The 21,330-nt window shown below is 43.4% G+C and overlaps 1 protein-coding gene across 1 annotated transcript in view; it reads right to left on the bottom strand.

Moving 5' to 3' along the window:
• CTNND2 (catenin delta 2) overlaps positions 1-21,330 on the bottom strand; it is a 747,444-nt gene that overhangs the window by 331,642 nt on the left and 394,472 nt on the right. The window contains exon 8 of the mRNA XM_074985959.1: positions 10,437-10,569. Within this exon, the coding sequence (XP_074842060.1) occupies positions 10,437-10,569 (133 nt within the window). The remainder of the gene's footprint in view (positions 1-10,436; positions 10,570-21,330) is intronic.

Raw genomic sequence — 21,330 nt, 5'->3', positions numbered from 1 at the left:
ATGGCTGCATCCAGGTCCCAGAGTCGGACGAACCTCTGGAGCAGCATGGCATTAAGTGCACAGACCACCTGTAGGGAGGGAACACAGGCATCCATGAGGGTGTGCAGGGTGTCCCAGGGCCCTCCCCCCAGGTCCCCCTCCTGGACACCTCCCCAGTACCCGCCCGCCCAGCCCCTCCCTCCCTGGCGCCATTCCCTCCCCAGCCCCGCACCTGGCCCCCCCAACCCCCAGTGGGTGCGTGCCCGGGCCTCCTTACCTCCATGACAACAGCCCCGACCATGGCCTTTCCCACTCCAAACTGGTGTTCCCATGGAGCGATAGCTGTCTGGAGTGGCCAGCTTCCAGACAGCTATTGCAACCCTCCTCTCGACGGGGAGGGCGCACCGCATCTGGGTGTCGTGGTGCCTCAGTGTGGGGGTGAGCCACTGGCAGAGCTCGAGAAAGGTCTGCCGGCGCATGCGGAAGTTCTGCAGTCACTGGTCGTTGTCCCACTCCCGCATGACGAGCTGCTCCCACCACTCGGAGCTGGTGGGGTAGCTCCAGAGGTGAGGGAGCAGCCGGCGGGGGAGGAAGAGGGGAGCCCGGTGGTCAGGGACGTCCCCGTCTGCCTCCAGGGAGGGCTCCTCTGGCAGGAGCCACTGGCCGGCCTCCCGGGCAGCACCTAGCAGGGCCCTTGCCCCCTAGATGACTACCTCGAGGACCTCCTCTTCCTGCTGCTGCTGCTGGGTGTCCATATCTGCTGTGACTTGGTCTGCGAGAGAGTGGTTACTGCTCTGCAGACCTCATACTGTGCAGGCTGGGTGTGTCTCGGAGGGGCCCTTTACAGGAGCGGCTTGCTGTTGCCCCGGAAGGGCTAGTCCAGCCTGCGACCCGGTCTGCGGGCTTTCCTGGTCCCTTATTTCGAAAGAGGGTGCTTGTGTGTGGACGCTCTGCATTTCCTTCTGGGGCGGCTCCTTTCGACGTTCCCCGTCGTTACTTCGACGTTGAACGTCGACGGTACCAGCCCTGGAGGACACGTAGACGATACGCGTCGAAGTAGCCTATTTCAATGTTCTTACCGCAAAATAGGCTACTTTGACGTAGTGTGCTAGTGTAGACGTAGCCAACAAGTTTGTTGTGACTTGCTGTGACTTAAGTGTTTAATGTTTTAAAATTAAATTAAATGCAATTTCAAAACAAAAGTTGATTCTAACTGAAAACTGAAATATTTGTTTGAAAAATAAAAAAGTTTCAAGTTATTTTCCAGACTATTTGTCCTAAATGAACTATTTGGTGAAACTGACATGAACTCGCTTTAAGTTTTGATGTTACCCATCTGTTGAAAATTTTCTCTCAGCTCTATGTGTGAGCGCTCTCATTACCAAGCTCTGCCCGCATTACCGTGTCCTCACTGTTTCTGCAGTGGTTGTGCATGTCTGAGGCACATCCCATACCTAGGATTCTTGCCTAGTCAATTATGGGAGAGTAGGAGAACTCTCTGATAAAGCCTATCAGCACTCAAGTGATTTAGATAGTGTCCACACTGCAAAGCTGGCAGGTTTCAGCCCAAGTTAAAGGAGATTCTGGAAGTAAGTTAGTCCAGATCTAAAGTATCTTCAAAGCCAGATCACAGCTTTTTCTGTAAGATCGGTAGAAGGGTCCAAGAATCAGCTCTGAGTAACAGCCTGGCTGTGTGTACACTAGCCCCTTCCTTGGAAAGAGGCATGCAATTGAGGGGAACTGAAAATGCAAATGAGGTACAGAATTACATATCTGGTGCCTCATCTGCATATTCTTTTTTCTAAAGAAGAAAAGCAGTGTAGATGCAGGTCCTTCGAAAGTAAATCCCGTCTTCAAAAGGACCCTTCTTCTCATTTTTTTATGGGAAGAAGAGTTCTTTCGAAGACGGGGTTTACTTTCAAAAGAGCCATGTCTGTACGGCTTTTCTTCTTTCCAAAGAATATGCAAATGAGGCACCAGATATGTAAATCTGTACCTCATTTGCATTTTCAATTTCCCTCAGTTGCATGCCTCTTTCAAAAGAGGAATGCAAGGGTAGACAGAGCCCTTGAGTTGCTGTTACAGTATACAGACCCTCAAAAACAAAGAAGTTATTGAAATATAGTTGGCACTAGCTTCATGACAGAGAAAAAAACACAGACCAGGTTTTGAAGTAATTTTAAAAGACAGATAAAAGAAAGCTGAGGGAAAAACTCTAAATAAAGATTTAAGGGGAATAATGGGATGCAGGGAAACAACTGTATGCAACATATATTTATGCTCTCTTGGTTCAGTATTGCATTGTCCTAAAGTAAAATCGGGACTGCTTCTTTATTCCTAAGATAGCATGCTGTAAAACAGCAAACACATATGCCCTCCTATATAAAAAGCACGTTGTTAGATCCAGCAGTGTTTAGTAAGAATGGAAGGAAAGGCAATAGGAAGGCAAGTTCAATAGTCACTACCCTTTCATTTCACTTCTTTGCACAAATGCTGGTATGAAATCTTCAAGCACTAAGTGCTGTGGCTTTGATAGCTGAAATTAATTTCCCAGCTTACAGAAAGGAGTCATTGGAGCCAAAACCCGCAGTGACCTGTTATACCTTTGCAGCTGATGGCTGGTTGCCATTTTCCATCAGAGCAAAATGGTGTTGGTGTGTGAAACTGCACAATTCAATCCCTTTATATGGTGACCTCATACAAAGGAGTTAGATGTCTTTAAAGCAAGAGAAATTGCTTTAGAAGAATGAATCCTGTGTTTAATAGAAAGTGCTCTTTAAAAAAAAAAGTTCTCTGCTGATTACTTTAAAATGCTGCTCTTTCTACCTCTTCTGCTTCTTCTGTCTTGTCATCGAGGACCGTCTCTTCTCTGTCTCTTCACACAAGCCCAGCATTGTTGGTGTGACAGCCTTCTCCTCAGCAGCAATTGCCATCTGGAAGAGGCTTCCTGTTTCTTTCCGCCTCATCAGCTCTCCATTCGTTTTCAAAGCTCAGCTGAAAACATATCTTTTCTCCCTTGCCTTTGCCTCTTAATTGCTCTCTCCACAACCATTATTTATCAATGATCGTCTATAATCGCCTCATTTAACCCTCTGAAGTATTCTTGGATGCAGAGTGTATGAGACAGGCAGCTGTGCTTTTCCCGTGTGTTCTGTTCTCACCCATCAAGGTATGACCTCACTCCAAAGAAGTGACAGTCAAGGAGGCTCAGCTATTAGACAAGACAGGCACCTATGGAAAAGTGCAATTTGAGGGGAACCTTTCAGTAAAAGCTGCCACTGCAATTCAACAGAAATGGAAACATTCAGCTAATCAGTCAATAAAACCCCCACATTTTGGTTTTAATTTTTAAAATGTTGCAGAGAAGAGAAATGAAACAGTAACTTTTTTCAATATAAAATTCAGAATTATTTATCTCTGAACAATATTTAAGTACCATTATGAAAGCTGGAAGAGAAAAAATGAAAACCCTCCCCTCAAAATACAAAAGCAGTAGACACAAAGAGTGCAGTGTGAATGTGCAAATGGATTTTGACACCTATGCAAACCCCTGAGGCCTCTTTCAATGAAACAGTAATCCTCTTTGCAGAATGTCCTTTTAGCACATAGAACAAGGGCATCTGAAGATCTCCCTGAACAGAAGAATGGTTACGAAATTAGAAAGGCAGGTATTCAAAGCTTTAGCTTTTTGCTTGCTCTTGACAAAAAAATAAAAAAACAAAATGAACAAACAAAACAAAAAAACATGATAAGAGCTTATGGGTTTATGAAAACAGACAATTTTATTTAAAGGGATGCTATCAACTTAAAATTAAACTTCTATATGAAAGTGGTTTTAATTTACCGTGGATATAAGTAGTACCCAAGGTTACTTTAATTGAAAAAAATATAGAGAAAAAATATTTTCCCAGCTTTGTTTACGATGTTTATTTGACAACATTTTTAAATAGTCAGTTCAATGTCTTCCTCTGTGCAGTTAATACATTTTTGCTGTTTTTATAGTCTTTCACATAGCAACTGGAGAGATTTCTATGCAAAAAAAGAGGAAAGCATAACTGTCAAACCACAAACATTGTCAGGAGTCTTACAAACAAGTGCAGTAACTGCAATTACTATTTTTAAGTGACTAGATTTGAAGGAGACATTGTCTTTCTGCTACAAAACACAATGGGCTCCGATCCTGCAAATAGCCAAGATTACTCTGATGCACCTGAGTAATGCAGTCTCATTGAACTACACATGTGGGGGCTGGGCAAGGATCTTATCTTCTAGAGAACAAAACAGGCACTGTGAAGGGGTGTTTGGGCGAGGATAAATGATTGTTAATAAAACTGCTCTTTTAGATGGAAAATCTAATATAAATTGTACTCCAACACAGATGCTATCTAAATTCTTCCACTCATTCTTCTGATTCATTTGTTGTCTTAGATATGTCCATACAACGCTCTGGAGACATACACATTAAAATAACAACAAACCTTACCAATAAATCGCTTAGCCTTTACGAACTTACCTTCTCCATGGAGTCTACCAGGAGTAATGAATATCACATCCTTCATTTATATTTTCTCTAATCCACTCCGTTCTCAAAAGCCCCAAACACCATCGAGGCCATCTTCTTGCTACTGCAACACAAGTGGGATGCCCCCACTTTAAAGCCATTTATTTAACGATTTACAGCAGTACTTTACTACTTTTCAACGGATTTGAATTTTTGTTGCATTTTGATTTTTTGCATTATATTTGGTGATCCTAAGTCTTCTACTATGAATTCCAAAGATGTTGGAAGGTGAATGAAAATCATTGTGGATGTGTCTGGACCCTTCCCTCTCCTGCACACTCCTTTGAAACCTTTCAATTTCCTTCTGTCTGTGTACAACCACACAGCTAATCTTATCGATGAGAGAGTCAAATGCTCATCTTGGTTATTTCAATGGGCAAGATATTTTTAGACAGTGAAAACAGTTCTATGACCCATGTCTGAAGAAACACAAATGAGTTATATCTGAGAGGGTGAATGGATCCAAATCCCCTTGGTCCCCAAATCCAGGTCCCCTTGTCTAGGTCTGGATTCAGCAAGTTATTTATATGCACACCTAAAGCCTGGTCTACACTAGAAAATTAGGCTGGCATAAGTATCAGTGAGGAGGAATATTACCTATGCCAATGGGAGAATCTCTTTTACGAGCACAGACGGTGCCTACAGTGAAGCATCACAATGGTGCAGCTGCAACTGCGCAGCTGTAGTGTTTTGCGTGTAGACCGGGGCTTCCAACCTTTTTTTGCCAGGGGCCACACGGCCATTTTTTTTTTTACATGTTCCGGGGGCAGAACATAAAATAGGCCCAAACCTCCACCACCGCCCCCGCCCACAAGTTTAACTCCCCTCCTAACCTCAAACTGCCCCCCCTAAACCCAGGATTAACTCACCCTGGGGCTCTCCATGTTGCCACCTCACGCTGCTCCTTCACCAGGCAGTCTCCTCTTCACCACAGCTGCACACCCTACCCCAGCTCTCCTACTCCCCCCTTGAACATCACAGCAGGGGCAGCTCCCAGCACCCTGCCGTGCTGAAAGAATGGGACTCAATTTAATTGGTTTAATGGCCAGATCCCTCCTGCTGGGTGTTAAACCAATTAAATTGAGTTCCACTCCAACGTTTCTCAACATCTTTTTTTAATTAAAAAAAAACTGTAAGTACAGTACTCCCGGTACCCACAATTCTCAGACATGCAAAATCCCCAACCACCTCCCACTCTTCTCCAGAGCCAGGTAGCCCCAGCCCCCCACCTTAACCCAACCCCCTCTCCCATCTCCCAGAGCCAGGCAGCCCCAGGTCCCCACTTTAAACCAATTCCCCATCCCATCCCCCCAGAGTCAGGCTCCCCCAGACCTCTGGCTTTAACCCAATCCTCGCTTCCTCTCCTCCAAAGTCAGGTACCCACAGGTCCCTGCTTTAACCCAATCCCCTCCCCCACCCAGAGCCAGGCACCCACAGTCCCCCTGATTTGACGCAATCTCCCCCTCTGCCACAGCCAGCACCCTCCCCACTATAATCCAACACTGGCGACTCACTGCAGCTGCCACCACCATCGCCATAGCTACACACTTCTCCCTCCAAGAGCTGGGGAGGGACACATGCTCAGAGCAGTGCACAGCACTCCCATGGCTCTGAGTAGTTCATTGCTCAAAGATCCACATGTGGCTCCAGCATGCATACCCCTGAACGTTTCTCTCTGTCCCGCCATGCTGTATGGGAGCTGGAAGAGGAGCCAGGTGGCAGATGCGGGAGCCACAAATGGCTCCTTAAAGAGCCACATGTGGCTCAAAGCCAGCCAGCCGTGCTTTAAAAATGGCGCCACTGCTGGCTCCACATGCTGGATAAAAAGTCTTCATGGGCTGGATTCTGGCCCACGGGCCACGTGATGGATATTCCAGGTGCAGACCTACCCCAACAATCAGCCCATGGTTAATCCAAAAACAGTCAGTAGGCCTACTCATGCTCTTACAGATAGGCAGATGACTAGGAAACTCACCAAAGTGAAGCCTGAGGTTGGATGTAATACGCAGGTTTATTCATAGCACACTGGAAAGTGCAAAGCACTTAAGTACAAAGTTAACTCTAAATCCCAGAATAATTCCATCCCTATTCAGGCAAAGTCTTGAGTGTACACATTGCTTGAGTTTATGTCAGGCCCACTGACATGGGAGGCACAGGGGTCTGTTGCTGTGGGGCCCAGCGATTCAAAAAGGCTTGGGAAGCCCGGTGGTGGCAACCAGAATCCTGGGCCTTTTAAGCTGCTGCCAGAGCCCCTCACAGAGTGTTGTGGGTGACACTGAGGACTGCCCCCAGCCCCTCTCCTTCCACGAGAAGCCCTGTTCCTCCTGGGAGCATGGAGCTGGCCCTACCCACACCTGGCTCAGAGGCCCATCAAGTCTGTTAGCTCTTCCTGGTTTAAGTGCTTTGTTGAATCAGGACCTTACAGGATATGTCCATGCTGCAGCTAGGAACAGCTTTTTCAACCAGACTTGCACTAGTAAACAGCAATGTAAACCTTGGGCTGGGACTGGAGAAGAGGTTCTCAAGCTCAGTGATTCAGGGGATCTTGACAGTCTGAGCCTAAGTGTGTGAGTCTGTGTGTCCACACTGCTATTTTGTGGATGCTAGCTTGAGCCCTACTAGCATGTGTCTGTCTAGGCAGGTTGCGAGACTCTCTCCCATCTGCACTGTACACATGCCCATTCAGGACCTTCCATTCAAGGAAGAACCCAAAGTGCCGTAAAATAAAAGGTTTGCAGTACTTTTACATAATAATAAATAATAAGGAGAAAAAGGAAAGGAGAGAAATTCCACCGTTTGTTAGCAAGGTCTATATGGCACCAGCAGCAGTTTGAAAGCATAGTCACATAAGCACTGTTTTACAAACATGACATCCGCTTGCCCTCGAATGCATCTGGCATGTTGCAAAGCTAGAAATCTATCAAAAGTCTGAAGAAGAACCAAGAAAGGGAAAGAAACCATTTCATGTATCTCATCTCCCCGCTACCCCCAGGAACTAAGCATAAGAATGCACGGGGGTATTTTATAATGCCTCTATCAATATCAGCACATACCTATACAAAGAACAACAACCTCATTACTCTGCACGCTGAAATTATAGTCAAAGGCTGATGTCCTAATTAGGTAGGTCAGGCCTAAAACAGCCTCTCTCTTACTGGATTTTGCACACACAGCTGGCAACAAAACAAACAACTTTCTTCTCCTTCAGTTGGGCAGCGGCCCAAGGGCTCCCAGTCCATGACTAACAGGAGGAAGCAGCGTTGTACAATAAATAAATTGCTGCAATCATTTAACTGTCTCTCTGGGAAACATGAAGAGCTGAATCAATCCTTTTAATGAAAAACTGAGTAGCAGAGACAGAATGAGAGAAAAGTGTAAGGCGGGTAGGAGGAGAATTACACCTAGGTTTATAGTCTCTTTTCAGACACAGAAAAATACTTTATTTTAACTCTCCTATGATTTACTTTGGAATCTTGAAAAGCCACAGGACAGGCCCTTTGACCAATGTAATACTATTGGGCTGCCCTAGTAAAAGCTTCCCCACTTGGGAAGACTTCCCCATGTACTGTGCAATCCCAGGGTGGAGAAGAGCTGATACAGGGAATTCTTCCGGTGGGCCTGGCGGAGGGAGGAGCCAGCACTGCTGTCTGGGATAATTTTAGAGCACCTTGGTGGGTGTTTTAAACTTGTGGCAAGAGCTGAGCTGGCTACCAGCAGCCACAAAGATCAAGGGAGCACAATGGTCTGTCTCTCCCACCAATGCCAAGTGTGGCCAGCAAATGCTGGGGACCTGGGCCTACGGCTTTTGCGAGGCTTTACACAGAATCTGTATCGAGCCATCTGCTTTTCAGTCTTCATTTCTGTTACAATTCTTTCCTAAAAATTGGGTGAAATAGTGGAATGACAAACAGAGCCCTGCCTGAATACAAATATGTGCAGCCGCATCCCATCCTCCTCCGCCAGGTTCCACTCACCATCCAAGCCACAAGCCACAATGTGGATTTTACTTGTATCCACACAACAAACCATCTGGAAGAGGGGGGAGAGGAAGAACAGATGAGTCAACAGGGCCTTGCTGGGAAGCAGGGCCATCCCAACGAAGGTGCAGGGCCCACAGCAACCTCCCACTCTCAAGTACCCCAGGCAACCTGAGCCCCAAGCCGCATGCCCTGCTCCTTCCCTGTTCTGTCCCCACACTGACCGTGGCACCCTCCCTGGTCAATCTGGCCTGGGATTACCTGGGGCCGGAGGTGAGCAGTTGATGGCAGCAGTAGCTGCAGGGCATCACCTCTTCACTGCCTCTCTTCCCGCCTCCGTACTTACCGTGTGGTGGTCCACTGTGCTCTCCTGGCCACCTGAGCCCCACTTCTCTGGGAGTGGCTGGGAGCAGGGAAGCCTGGCTCAGCAGGAAGGCCGAGGGGGAGCAGAGCAGGCTGCTGCTCACTCCATGAGGTGAGTGCAGGAACAGGGGGAGGCCAGGGCGAGGCGACTTCCTGAAGCTTCTTCTGCCTCCCATTGCCCTCACACCTGCACCTTGCCCCAGGTTATTCCTCCTCCCATCCACAGGATGGCTGGGGTGGCCACCGTGGGGACCCCAAAAGCATGGGGCCTGGGGTGGCTGCCCCCCCTTGTCCTACGGCTGGGCTGGCTCTGCAGGGAAGACGTAAGCAGCATGAAAGCAGGAAGTGAAGAAGGGGCAGCAGGGACTGTAGGTAAAGGCAGCACAGGGGCAGGGTTAGGGTATCAAGAAGGAGTGGAGGTAGGGGTAGGGAACAGACTTGCGCTGATGCTGAGAGGGGCTCATGCACCAGCAGCTTCTGTCAGACCACAGCAGTGCAGAAGGGTACAATGTTGGGGCCCCTGCCCACTCCAAACCCCACTGGACCCTACTACCCAGGAACCAGCTGCCTTCCCAGGGCGTGGCCCCAGCAGCATCAGCCCCAGCCCCACAGAGCTGGGCCCTTCCCACTCAGAACAGGACAGCTCACTGGTTTGCTGGGAGCCCTCCTCTCCTGGAAATGAGACATCTCCTCCAGGCATGCTCCCCACCGCACTAGCCAGCAGCACAGAACAGTGCTTAAGGCAGGCGCCATGGAGCGAGTGCAGGGCCAGGGGGAGGTAAGGGAGAGATGACTCCTTGAGCAGCACCTGTGGGCCAGGGCTCCTGCAGACCAGTGCTCACCGTGAGGGACAGGGGTATGGGAGGCACCAGGGCTGGGACTCTGTTCTTCCTACAGGGAGAGTGCCCTGGCAGGAGAAGAAGGGGAAGCCCTGTGTGGGTATCTGCCCTACTACCTGGTTCACAGATAGGCAGAATGACAAATTTGGCTTTTGCAAGCCAAAAATCTTGGGCCAGATCTTAGTGATGTAGTTCTTGGCAATCTATTCAACTCAGTGGCCTTGTGATTCACACTAATGCACACAAAGACAAGAGTTTGGGCCCAGAGCCTTTTTTATTGATCCATGTTTCAAACATCTGTGTTCTTGTTCCTTTTTGGAATATAGCACATTTATTTATGGATTTCAGTTTGTTCTTTTATGTAGGTCCCAGTCTTGCTTGTATTTAAATCAAACACAAAATTCCTATTGACTCAGTGGGAACAAGCTCATACCATTAATTGCTTTTGGACACCTAGATTGCCACAACATGTGAATATCTCCCATTCAATTTAAAATAATCAAATCCAAACAAATGAGTCACCCAAAGGGCTGATTCAATGCAATTATATGCAACTCACTTTCTGTGATGTTCATGGTGACTTAAGAGCTTTAATGAACAGGTTATATGCCTATAAACATGATTTCCCTTGAAGCTCTTTTGCGAATAATTATACAAAATTTCTGAAGGCACTTAGCAGACAAAACTAGTTTTAAAGAATATCTCAAAGTCTCTTACCTCTGCTTTTATTTTATTGTCTCCAAAACAGAGATGCTGCAAATAGGCTGCAGCATTGGACTGTACGGATGGGAACTGATGCTGTAACATCTGTATAACTTCAGGAAGTTCTGGATCTCTCCATCCAAACTCTCTGTACACAAAGAAACAAGAGTATCCTCAGCAAAGAACCTGACAACAGTGAATAAATGTATTAAGTGTGGCAATGATTCATCCACCAAGAACATTAGCCATGCATAGATAAACTACTTTTCTAAAATGATTTTCAATGCCAGAGAGAACATGAATACAGAAATGGTTTCACCTGTTTTCAGCTCTACTATTCTAACACAGTTCTTACAAAGGTAGGCTTAATCTGAATTACTTATTCTCTCATTAAAGCCCCTTCTAAATTTTAACATAATCAAAACCCAATCCACTATAAGAAACTGATAAAGATAATATGAAGAAAGAAAAATAATTATACAGACATGTGCACACATGTGCAATTAATTTTAATTAGAAACGTTAGGCTTAAATGTGACTGACTGTAGGAAACGTTTGTTTAATTACTATAATCAGTATGTGACAAAATTGATATCTAATCTAAAAAACAACTGCATAGTGTGTCTTTTGTTCACCATATCCAGGTAAGATGTAAGCTAAAGATAAAGTAATGCACTGAAATCACACCACTGTCCTTTGCGCCTTTGGAAATACAAACTAACATCCTTCAAATCTACAGTCTTTAGCCTGTGAGATACTGAGCATTCTCAGCACCAAGCGGCAATGGGATCTAAGCACATCTCAGCACATGTTCAGTATCTTGCTGGACTGGACTCTAAATGAATGCATAACCTCAGGTACAACTCTTAGTACTCTGGGAATAGTACCAAGAAAAACTGTCCTGACTTTGTGTCTCAGGAGTCAGAGGTATATGGAACGTCTCTGAATGAAATGGAAAAAAAAATAACCTCACATGCCTTTTCTTCTCACAGCTATATTTTGCCTCATGTAAACATCCACATTTTCCATGGACTTGAACAGGGGTTGTGTATGTGAAACCTAACAGCAGAACATAGCTCTCAAGCTCAAATTCACACGATGTTGGCACAAAGCCTGAGTAAAATGGGGTTAGTGTGAAGAAATGACATGGACTGAGGAGAACCATATCTGCCTCCACATTGGCACACAGAGGCTACGTCTACACGTGAAGCCTACATCGAAGTAGCCTATTTCGATGTGGCGACATCGAAATAGGCTATTTCGATGAATAACGTCTACACGTCCTCCAGGGCTGCCAACGTCGATGTTCAACATCGACGTTGTGCAGCACCACATCGAAATAGGCGCAGCGAGGGAATGTCTACACGCCACAGTAGCACACATCGAAATAAGGGTGCCAGGCACAGCTGCAGACAGGGTCACAGGGCGGACTCAACAGCCAGCCGCTCCCTTAAAGGGCCCCTCCCAGACACACTTGCACTAAACAGCACAAGATACACAGAGCCGACAACGAGTTGCAGACCCTGTGCATGCAGCATGAATCCCCCGCTGCAGCAGCAGCAGCCAGAAGCCCTGGGCTAAGGGCTGCTGCACAAGGTGACCATAGAGCAACACACGGGCTGGAGAGACAGCGTCTCTCAACCACCCAGCTGATGGCTGCCATGGAGGACCCCACAATTTCGACGTTGCGGGACGCGGATCGTCTACACGGTCCCTACTTCGACGTTGAACGTCGAAGTAGGGCGCTATTCCGATCCCCTCATGAGGTTAGCGACTTCGACGTCTCGCCGCCTAACGTCGAAGTTAATTTCGAAATAGCGCCTGACGCGTGTAGCCACGACGGGCGCTATTTCGAAGTTAGTGCCGCCACTTCGAAGTAGCGTGCACGTGTAGACACAGCTAGAGTGTGGAGAAGTTGCACAGGCCCTTTGTTGTAACTACTCCAGCCAGTGAGGACGGGGTGATTAGCCACGCATTGCCATGGAACTGCTGTGCCTCACTTGCCTTCTGCCCTACACCCCTGCCTTGATCCCAGTATCCACTTCTACCCCACACAAAGGTTTCAGAGACTGTTGTCATTCACTTTCTTCTTCCTAAATCGTAATGACTTTGTTGAACCCTACTATACACTGCTGGGTGAATTCTCCATTTGAGTATAACTCTCAATATACGTGCCCCCACATGTTTAGTACAAGTTCCCTAAAATGAAGTGGGGGCAATAACAACATATACAACAAAACAAGAATGTTTCTGCAAGAACAAGTAGTCATTGCTGAAATTCTAGCATCACCTTTTATCTTCTCTCTCTCTGCTATTCCATCTCACACTGCCTTTTCTGGCAGCCAGCCTGAGAAGTATCATTCTATGTCACATCCTTACAAAGACCCAGATCATAAACATGAGACACACAAGAAATACATTCACAATGCTGTGCTTTCTCAGTTCAGACAAAATAAGCCAGGTTTGATGTGGTAAATATTAAATTTTACATGAACTGTTTATTATGGGGAAAACACAAGGACATAATGACACTTCGTATTGTGGCTGTTCCAGTGTTTATGTAGACTGTGCAGAGCTATCGGATACACCATGTGCTCCTATGACACTGACAGGCCAAATGCCAAAGTTTGAGGGCACTTCATTTGCATGTGAACATTAAAGCAGTGTTAAGTGTTAGTGTGCTTTCAAACTAATTCACTCATATGCTAATAAGGATTAAAGTAGATGTTGATTGTGTTGGGTTTTGTCTGTCTATATCTTGTAGTTTGCTACTACATTACTTCTACATTAGGTATGTCCTTTAATACAATAATCCAAGATCAAATCCTAGTCACATGTTAAAGCTTCATGCAAACTAAAGATGGATTGTTCTTTGCTCTTAATTTTCCTTTTACCTTGTGTTGATCCCTGTGGCTGAACTCATCAAATGTGAACAGAACCTAGGAAACACTACTGAAGGACTTAATGGCTGTAACAGGAAATGCCAATTTCAAAGCAAGGATCCACGGAGCAGTAAAGATATTTATCAGATTGTCTTCTGCATGGAAAAGCTACAAGTATGGATTCTTGGAATGATCCTGCATTTCTGGACCATTCAGAATCTAAGGCTTGAACAACTAAATAAGACAGCACAGAGCCTCAGAGTTATTCTGGATAACCCTGACAAACTTATGCAGACTGGCAGATTACTACAGCTCTGCTGTCATTTGGACTTAACAAACCTTGACTCACTTAGTATGTATTTTGCTTCTTGACCTCTGAATAAGTCATTTTCTTTCTTTCTTCCTTTCTTTCTCTTTTAAAGCTACTACCTCTTTAGATAGTTTACTAGATAATTGGCTGACAGTTTTGGTTTTGATGTTTTTGTTTGGAGAACCAACTGATTTCACTTTATCGATGTCCAAAATCAATCCGTACCACTTCCCTTCCTCGTTTATCACCTGTACCAGTCTCGCTAGCTTCTCGTCATCTTCCTTGACAACTTGATCATCTGCAAACCTCAAGTTGTTAATTCTCATCCCATGTATTGATAACCGTCCTACCTCTTCTTAGATCTTGTCCATCACTCTCTCTAGGTGTGTGATGAAGATACTCAGCAATATCGGATCTTTGTCTCATACCGCTACTCATTCTAAACCAACTTCCTAACTCTCCACATGTTCTCACCACTGTCTTTGCATTGTCATTGATATCCTTCAACAACCGTATCAGTCTACTACTCACTCCATACAACTTCAAGGCTACCCAAGTCACTTTCTGAGCTTTATTGTCAAATGCTTTCTGAAAATTGATGAAGCAATTTTAGATGTTCTTACTCTTTCATCAAGTTTTTTTCTACTATCAATATTAGTACCAATATCTGCTGTATGGTACTTCTATCTTTCCCAAATCTCACTTGCTCATCTGCTAGATGTTCTTCTATCTGTAATCTCAGTCTCTTCCTCAGCATCATCATCATCAGCCCCTTGGCCTAGATGACCCTTTCGGGTAATTGTTCTGAAGTTCTTGCACTCCAGCGTGCTTCCTTTCTTGTGTATTGTGATCTGAATAGGAACATCTCTAAAATGAAAACAATGGTATTTGGAGATAAGGAAATAGGAAGGAAGATCAATGTAGGTGGGATCAAACTAGAGAATGCAGAGAAGTTCACATATCTGGGGATCAATATGACGTATGATCTAGAATGTAAGAAGGAAATAGCAACTAGAATAGCAAAAGCAAGAGCGAGTTTGCAGGTGATGTATAAGATCTGGAAAAGTAAAGCGAAGAGCTTAGGAATGAAGCTGAGTGTCTTGAAAGAAAGATCCTGAGAATAGGATGGATGCAGAAGGTCGCCAGCAAGGAATTATATAGGAAGATACAGCCAAAAGAGAGCCTACTGCAGAAGTTTATACAGTGCAAGTTACAGCTATTCGGGCATATTTGCAGAATGAATGACAAATGAAAATCAAGACCCTGGTGTTCGGCTTAATGGACGGTTCGCATAGGAGACGCAGACCCCAAAGAGAATGGGTAGATGATATAGTAGACTGGTGCAGAGTTACTCTACAGAAACCAAACCACTCCACAGTGGACAGGGAAAGATGGAAGAAAATAGTGAGGGGGGCATCAGACAACAACAGGCACTTAGCCCATGGGTGTTATTGATGATGATGACCAACTGGTTTGGGGTAACTGACTGATCCTTTGAGATTGGGAGTAACCTGTTGTAATGTGATTTTTTGGTTTATAGAACTGCTGATAAAAGGTTATATTTGTGCTGGTGGGAAGACAGATCTGTGTTTTATCAACATTATTATATGGATCAGAATGCTAGTGGATGACAGAGTATGACCTTGAAAAATTGTCAACCTTTCACACCAGAAGCCTTCAGAGGATCTTCTGCATTTCTTGGCCAAGAATCATTTCAAATCAGGACCTGTTTGCACAATGCAAGCAAGAGGACATGGCCACCATCATTATGAAAAGATGCTGGAGATGGATTGGGCATGTGCTCAGGAAAGATGGAAGTTCCATCACAAAGACTGCTGTACACTGGACACCTGAAGGGTCATGGAAATGAGGACAACCCAAGACAACATGGCACCAGATGATTGGAAGTAGAAATGAAGAACATGAATCACACTTGGGGCACTATTTAGAGGCCTGCCAGTAACAGACAGAAGTGAAGGGCCTTTTTTGCTGTCCCTACATGCCAGTAGGAGTAAAGGGTAATGATTTTGATGAAGACAGGCTTGGTGAAATCCAATTATAGAATATACCATTTGTGTTGAATGTCTGCCTTATTTTCTGACAATCTGACTTGAGATCAATATATTCAATTGTGAGCCACTCCAGACATCAAGACAATACCACAGCAAGCTTGACTCAAATTCTGCAGTTCTTCAATGCAGCAAAGAGAGGATTCTGTGTCAACTTACAGAAGTATTCAAAACTGCAGTTTTTTATTGAATTAAATATGAACATGAATAGCACAATCACTACAATACAGCCTCTGATTTAATTTTTTATTAAATTCAATTTATTTTTTGCTGCCTCTAAATTTTTAATGTTCTGTGTGCTGCAGTATTTGTACTGAAAATGCGTAACTGTATAATTGAAGCATCAGGGGAAAGCTTGAAAGTTTGGCAGTTCTTCAAGGGACAACTGGGACATCAGGCACCTGATAAGCTGTTGGAATCCATTTGCTTTTCTGAGCTAGAACAGCTGCTTATTTTACTCACATGATCAATGTCTTCTGGGGCTGGGAAGGAATTTTTGCCTATGTCCGATTGGCCCCAAGGAGATTTTCTCTTCCTCTGCACCATGTGGCCCTGGTCACAAGTAGCTTTAAACTAGTATAAATGGTGAATTTTCTGTCATTTGGAATTTTTGAACCCTGATCTAAGGGCTTCTGTAACTGACCCAGAGGTCAGGAATCTATTATAGGAGTGGGTGGATGAGAGTCTGTGACCTGCAATGTGAAAGAGGTCAGACTAGATGATCCTGATGGTCCCTTCTGACTTCCAAAATCTGTGAGTCTATTTAATGATCAGCAGTAAAGTTGTTAATAACGTAGACCTTCAAATATACAACATAACATTACAAAATTGAAACCAGAGCATGTTTCTAGATGTTGGAAGGCAGATTTAAACCCACTGAATGTTTGCAAGATTTCCTTTGCAACTATGGAGTAAATTGATGTGTCTCTACTGGTTTCAGTGGAGCTATTCCAATTCACACTGACAGATGATTACCCCTTCTTCTCCCCTTGTCCCCTTTTCAAACAAGAGCTTCATTTCTGCAACGAGAGATGACTGCTACAGCAAATATTACAGACACAGAATAATGTCATGACTGCAATGATGTATATGGGCTCTGACTATGGCATGGTATGCAAAAGGAGATAAAAAGTGATTTTGGTTAAGTTCTGAATTTCTATTTGGCAAGGAGATAGCACAAATCCATGAACAAATCACAGCATGGATACGGAATAGCATTATACACTAACAGGTGCTGCCAACCACATATTGGAGTGGATTCTGATATCACTTACACAGAAGTAAATCAGGTATAACTCCATTAACTTCAGTGAACCAAAGATGCCTTCTAGAATATTTTGTTGCCAGGAAGAACAGTAAGTTAAATAAGAATCATCACAAAGGTTTTAACTTCTTTCTGGTGACCAATCAGTAGTCATTCTCCTGATGCGCATTATACTGCCCTGGTTCAGCCCAAGAGTGACACTGAGGGATATCAAACTATTAACCAGGCAGTTCACTACTCCTTCTTCATAGCAAGAAAAAGCTTTACCGGCTATTGAAGTACATACAAGCAGGGAAGTTATAAACTGTGCTTCAATCCATCCTTGAGATTCTCACATAATTGTGTTTAAAAAAAGATAGCAGCAATAAACATGATGTGATTTATAACAACTAAATAATTTACTTTAAAGGCTACTTTGCCAAGAAATGATGACATTCTGGATGTGCAGTCAGTTCATTCTGGTTCTCCACACTAGGTCTCACACATGTGTACTGGTAGATTGGAGAAGGTCCAAGAGACAGAGAGAAAATGGCTGGTACCAAAGACAAGGGACTACAGTAATTTAAAGTAATGACTTCAAATCCCTCAGATCATTACACAATACAAAAGTATATATACATAAGGTGAACAAAGGACCGAAAGCTCAGTTCAGCAGCCAAAATCTGTACATTTTGTTGTCTACTATTCCATGGGTTAGCAGTTATTCTGCATTCACAGTCTGATACAGTGATACCTATTTGGGACAAAATAACTCAGCCCCCAAATATTTGTGAACACTGATTACTAAGATCATATAGTAATTTAAAAAAGCAGATGCCTGTCCAGTTGGTGTAACAGGGACATTCTCAAATACCAGATTCACAGCGATTTTGAGGAGCAGGTGTGACAGCTGCATATACTGTACAATCATAGGCTAGAGTAAATTTCTAGGGAGTTTGAATTCTTATTTCTACATTACATTATTAGAGCAGAACATTCACATCTGATCAAGCAGTTGGCACAGACAAGCACGGACACCCATAGCTATTCCAGTCCCAGCAACATTCCCTATAGGCAGTGTTGTAGATACGCCTGCTGTAGGCAACCATATGTTTAACAAATTGTGGAGTAACACTGAGTATATACCACAGAAAGAGAAAACATTTTTCATAATATTTAGGTCTCAATAACAGGGCTGGAGCCAGGGGAGGGCAAGCAGGGCAGCCACACAAGGAATAAAGCTGTGGGGGCAGGAAAATTGGAATTTGCTTCTGGTGCACTGAGAACAGAAATTATACATTTAGCTCAGGCTCAGTCAACACACATAAAAGTATAATCTCCCCATCACAAGCCCAACAACATTTAGGGATGGAGAAAAGTAATAAGCTTCACTTTGCAAGTGATTCAACACACAAAGATGCCATCACAATTTCAAATCAGGTTGTGATTCTCTCAAAGACTTCTAGTAATCCAGTTGACTTAAAAAGGAAAAAAAAAGTCTGAATCAGAACTCTGGTGAATATTTCAAACATAACATACTGGCCACAGAGCTCAGAATATCTCCCTGGAATTCCTTCACAAGGATCCCAGTTGTAGTTGAATATTATTTGTGGTCCTGCATCTTTTGCTGATGTGGTGTAATTTACCTTTTAAGCCAGTATGTGTGCTGCCCCCCGCCCCCCCGCACACATCCAAGTCTATACAATATATGTAATAGTGGGGGGAAAAAACCTAACATGTAAGTAACAACAAGAAGAAGTGTCTAAACATATACGAGTTGGATGCACTAGATTCATCAACATCATTTACCCCCCTCAGTCCTCCCCTGCAAACTAATAGAGGCTGAAAGAAGATTAAATAATGGATTTCCTCAAAAGTTATGACATACACTGTGAGGGAGATGGTTATTCTGATTAAAGATACCTTAAGGGGAAAACACCAACAATATGGGAATCCCTATGTAGGGACCTTACCTCGGCAAATTGAAAAGGACGTCAAAAAGATGTAAAAGTCTCTGGATACAAACAAACTATACTGATGGAAGCAAATCAATAGCTCTTTTGCATCCCTTACTTCCATTATGGTACGGTAAATCAAATCTAACATTATATTATATTAAATTTTATTGGAACTGAACTGGAAATGTTTCTTTATAATTTTTTTTCCTTCTTGTGTGCACGCATTATTACAGATTGCTAATAAATTCTGAGGTAGTTGTCACTAATTAATTGGAGACAGCAATAATATATCTCTTTGAAAATGGAAAAGCAGTGAGATTGCGCATACTATATAAACAGATAGGAAATGCAAAGTGAGTCAATGGACTTTGGGTCATACTGACCTTCATCCTGAGTATATGTTAATATCCACTGATTTCTCATGGAAAACTGTAAAAACATGGAGCCATAGCATCTCTAGGCTTTCAGTCAAATCTCGCCAAATTAAGTATGGAAGCAGGGAGAGAGACAGAAGGGCATTATTCAGATCTTACCAGCCTGTGAATACCATTTTTATATGAATACCACATTAAAGGGGGCTTCGAAAGTGTTGGGGAGACATGGGTCAGCCTCTTTGTGTAACTTTGTTATCTGCTAGGCTTGTGGCAACTTTAAAGTAACAAAAACAGCTTCACATTAATGCACACACTGCTCTTCTACCTCATTTAGAGAAGGTAACAATGCGCATGAACAGGAAGGGAAGTAACTGTAGTTCATCTGTTCAGAGGAAGGCGAAACTTTGTATTTCCTTCCCTTCAGGAGGATATATATCTTGAAGGATTTTCCCTGAGCATCAGCGTGCATTCCTGTCTTCTGTTATATGAAAGGCAGAATTAACAGAAGACTAAATTGATATGCTCATACTCAAAAACCATGAACAAAGAGATGTAATACAGTATAGTATGGACTCAATTTGAGAACATCTGAAAGGAGAATGCTATACACATGGAAAGCATTACAAATGTAATCTTTATGAACGATAGCGTGCCTCCAGTATAACTGAGATTACATGCAAATTTATTGTTCCTGGAAAGCTCAGAATTCAGTCTTGCTTGCCTGCATGTTAGCCTAAGGGGTTGATAAGGAGGAAGAGGAGAGAGACATTCTGAATTTTATTCAACCCCTGTAAATGCACTATAATTACACCAACTCAAGGGTGAATTGTGAACAAAGGAAAAAGATGTGTGTGTGAGAGATTACATTAAGATAGAGTTAATATATATAGTTCCACAGAGTAAACGTAAATGCACAAAACATGCCAAATCTGCAAATGCATGATATCATAAGTTTTCACCAAATGGTTTTTTTTTGCCCCTAGTACTAAGGATCTTTCAGACACGTAGGTGTTGTTGAATAATTTGCTTGACAAATGGTTTGGGATCATTTTAAAAAATATGTAAGGTAACTAATATTTTGATTACAAAATTTTCTTTGTTACAGATACTCTTTTGGATTATAGGCACAACTTTTAATTTGTCCTATAGAGAAAAAAAGAATGGCATTCATAGTAGAAATAGGAGCACAAGAGGGAGGAAACATCATAACACTGACCAATAAGATGATAATCTGATCATATTTAATGTGTGGAACAAGCTCAGTTAGGCCCACAAAGGGGCACCTGGCAGAGACTGGTAGATATGGAATGGGAACACAATTAATAATTTTCAGTTGAGTTAGATGCTTACATTGCACATAAAAGTATGCTGTTGTTACAACTTGCAATTCTTTACTTAGCTAGATTTACAGAGCAGCCTTAACTGGGTCACCCTTACAGCATTAACAATTAGACGGAAGCAAAATAATTGTAGGTCCGATTTTCCATCCAGGCTCAGAATGGGCCATTTTAAGAATGTGGAAACCTGATTGGTGGGCACAATCAATAATTAAATTGTCTATTTGTATAACTTGTGCCTGATATTATGGATATATAAACATCTTGCTTTGAAAACCTGCTGACTGCACCTCAGTGTATGTCTTAATATTTGAAAATTTAGGCAATGTTATTTAGTTGATCTCCATGATATTTCACTTTTAATGGGTCTGAACCTACAAACATGTACCACATATCTCTTTTGAACATCTGAAAAAGAAAGACAGTAAGAATATATTTTACTTAATGCTGATGCTCTTTTTTTTGACATCCTCCTACTTATCTCCTCTCCCATGTCCAGGCAAAACCTCAGTCTCTGACAGCTTCAGCTATTATAGCTATTGAGTAAAGTTTGCTTGACTTCACAATAAATTACTACTTGTATACATATTTTACTGCCAAGTATTCATGGCCTTAAGCTCTCAGTTTTGTATAGGGCTGAGCATATGTGCTGAATCCATGCTCTGGTGCTGGAGAACTCCTGGGGAAAAAATTAGTGGGTCCTCACCACCCACTGGCAGTGAACTCTGCCTCTGAA

This window comes from Carettochelys insculpta, chromosome 2 (genome assembly GCF_033958435.1).
Source record: "Carettochelys insculpta isolate YL-2023 chromosome 2, ASM3395843v1, whole genome shotgun sequence".
In the NCBI taxonomy this organism is placed as follows: domain Eukaryota; kingdom Metazoa; phylum Chordata; order Testudines; family Carettochelyidae; genus Carettochelys; species Carettochelys insculpta.
This window is presented reverse-complemented; position numbering and strand designations above follow the sequence as displayed.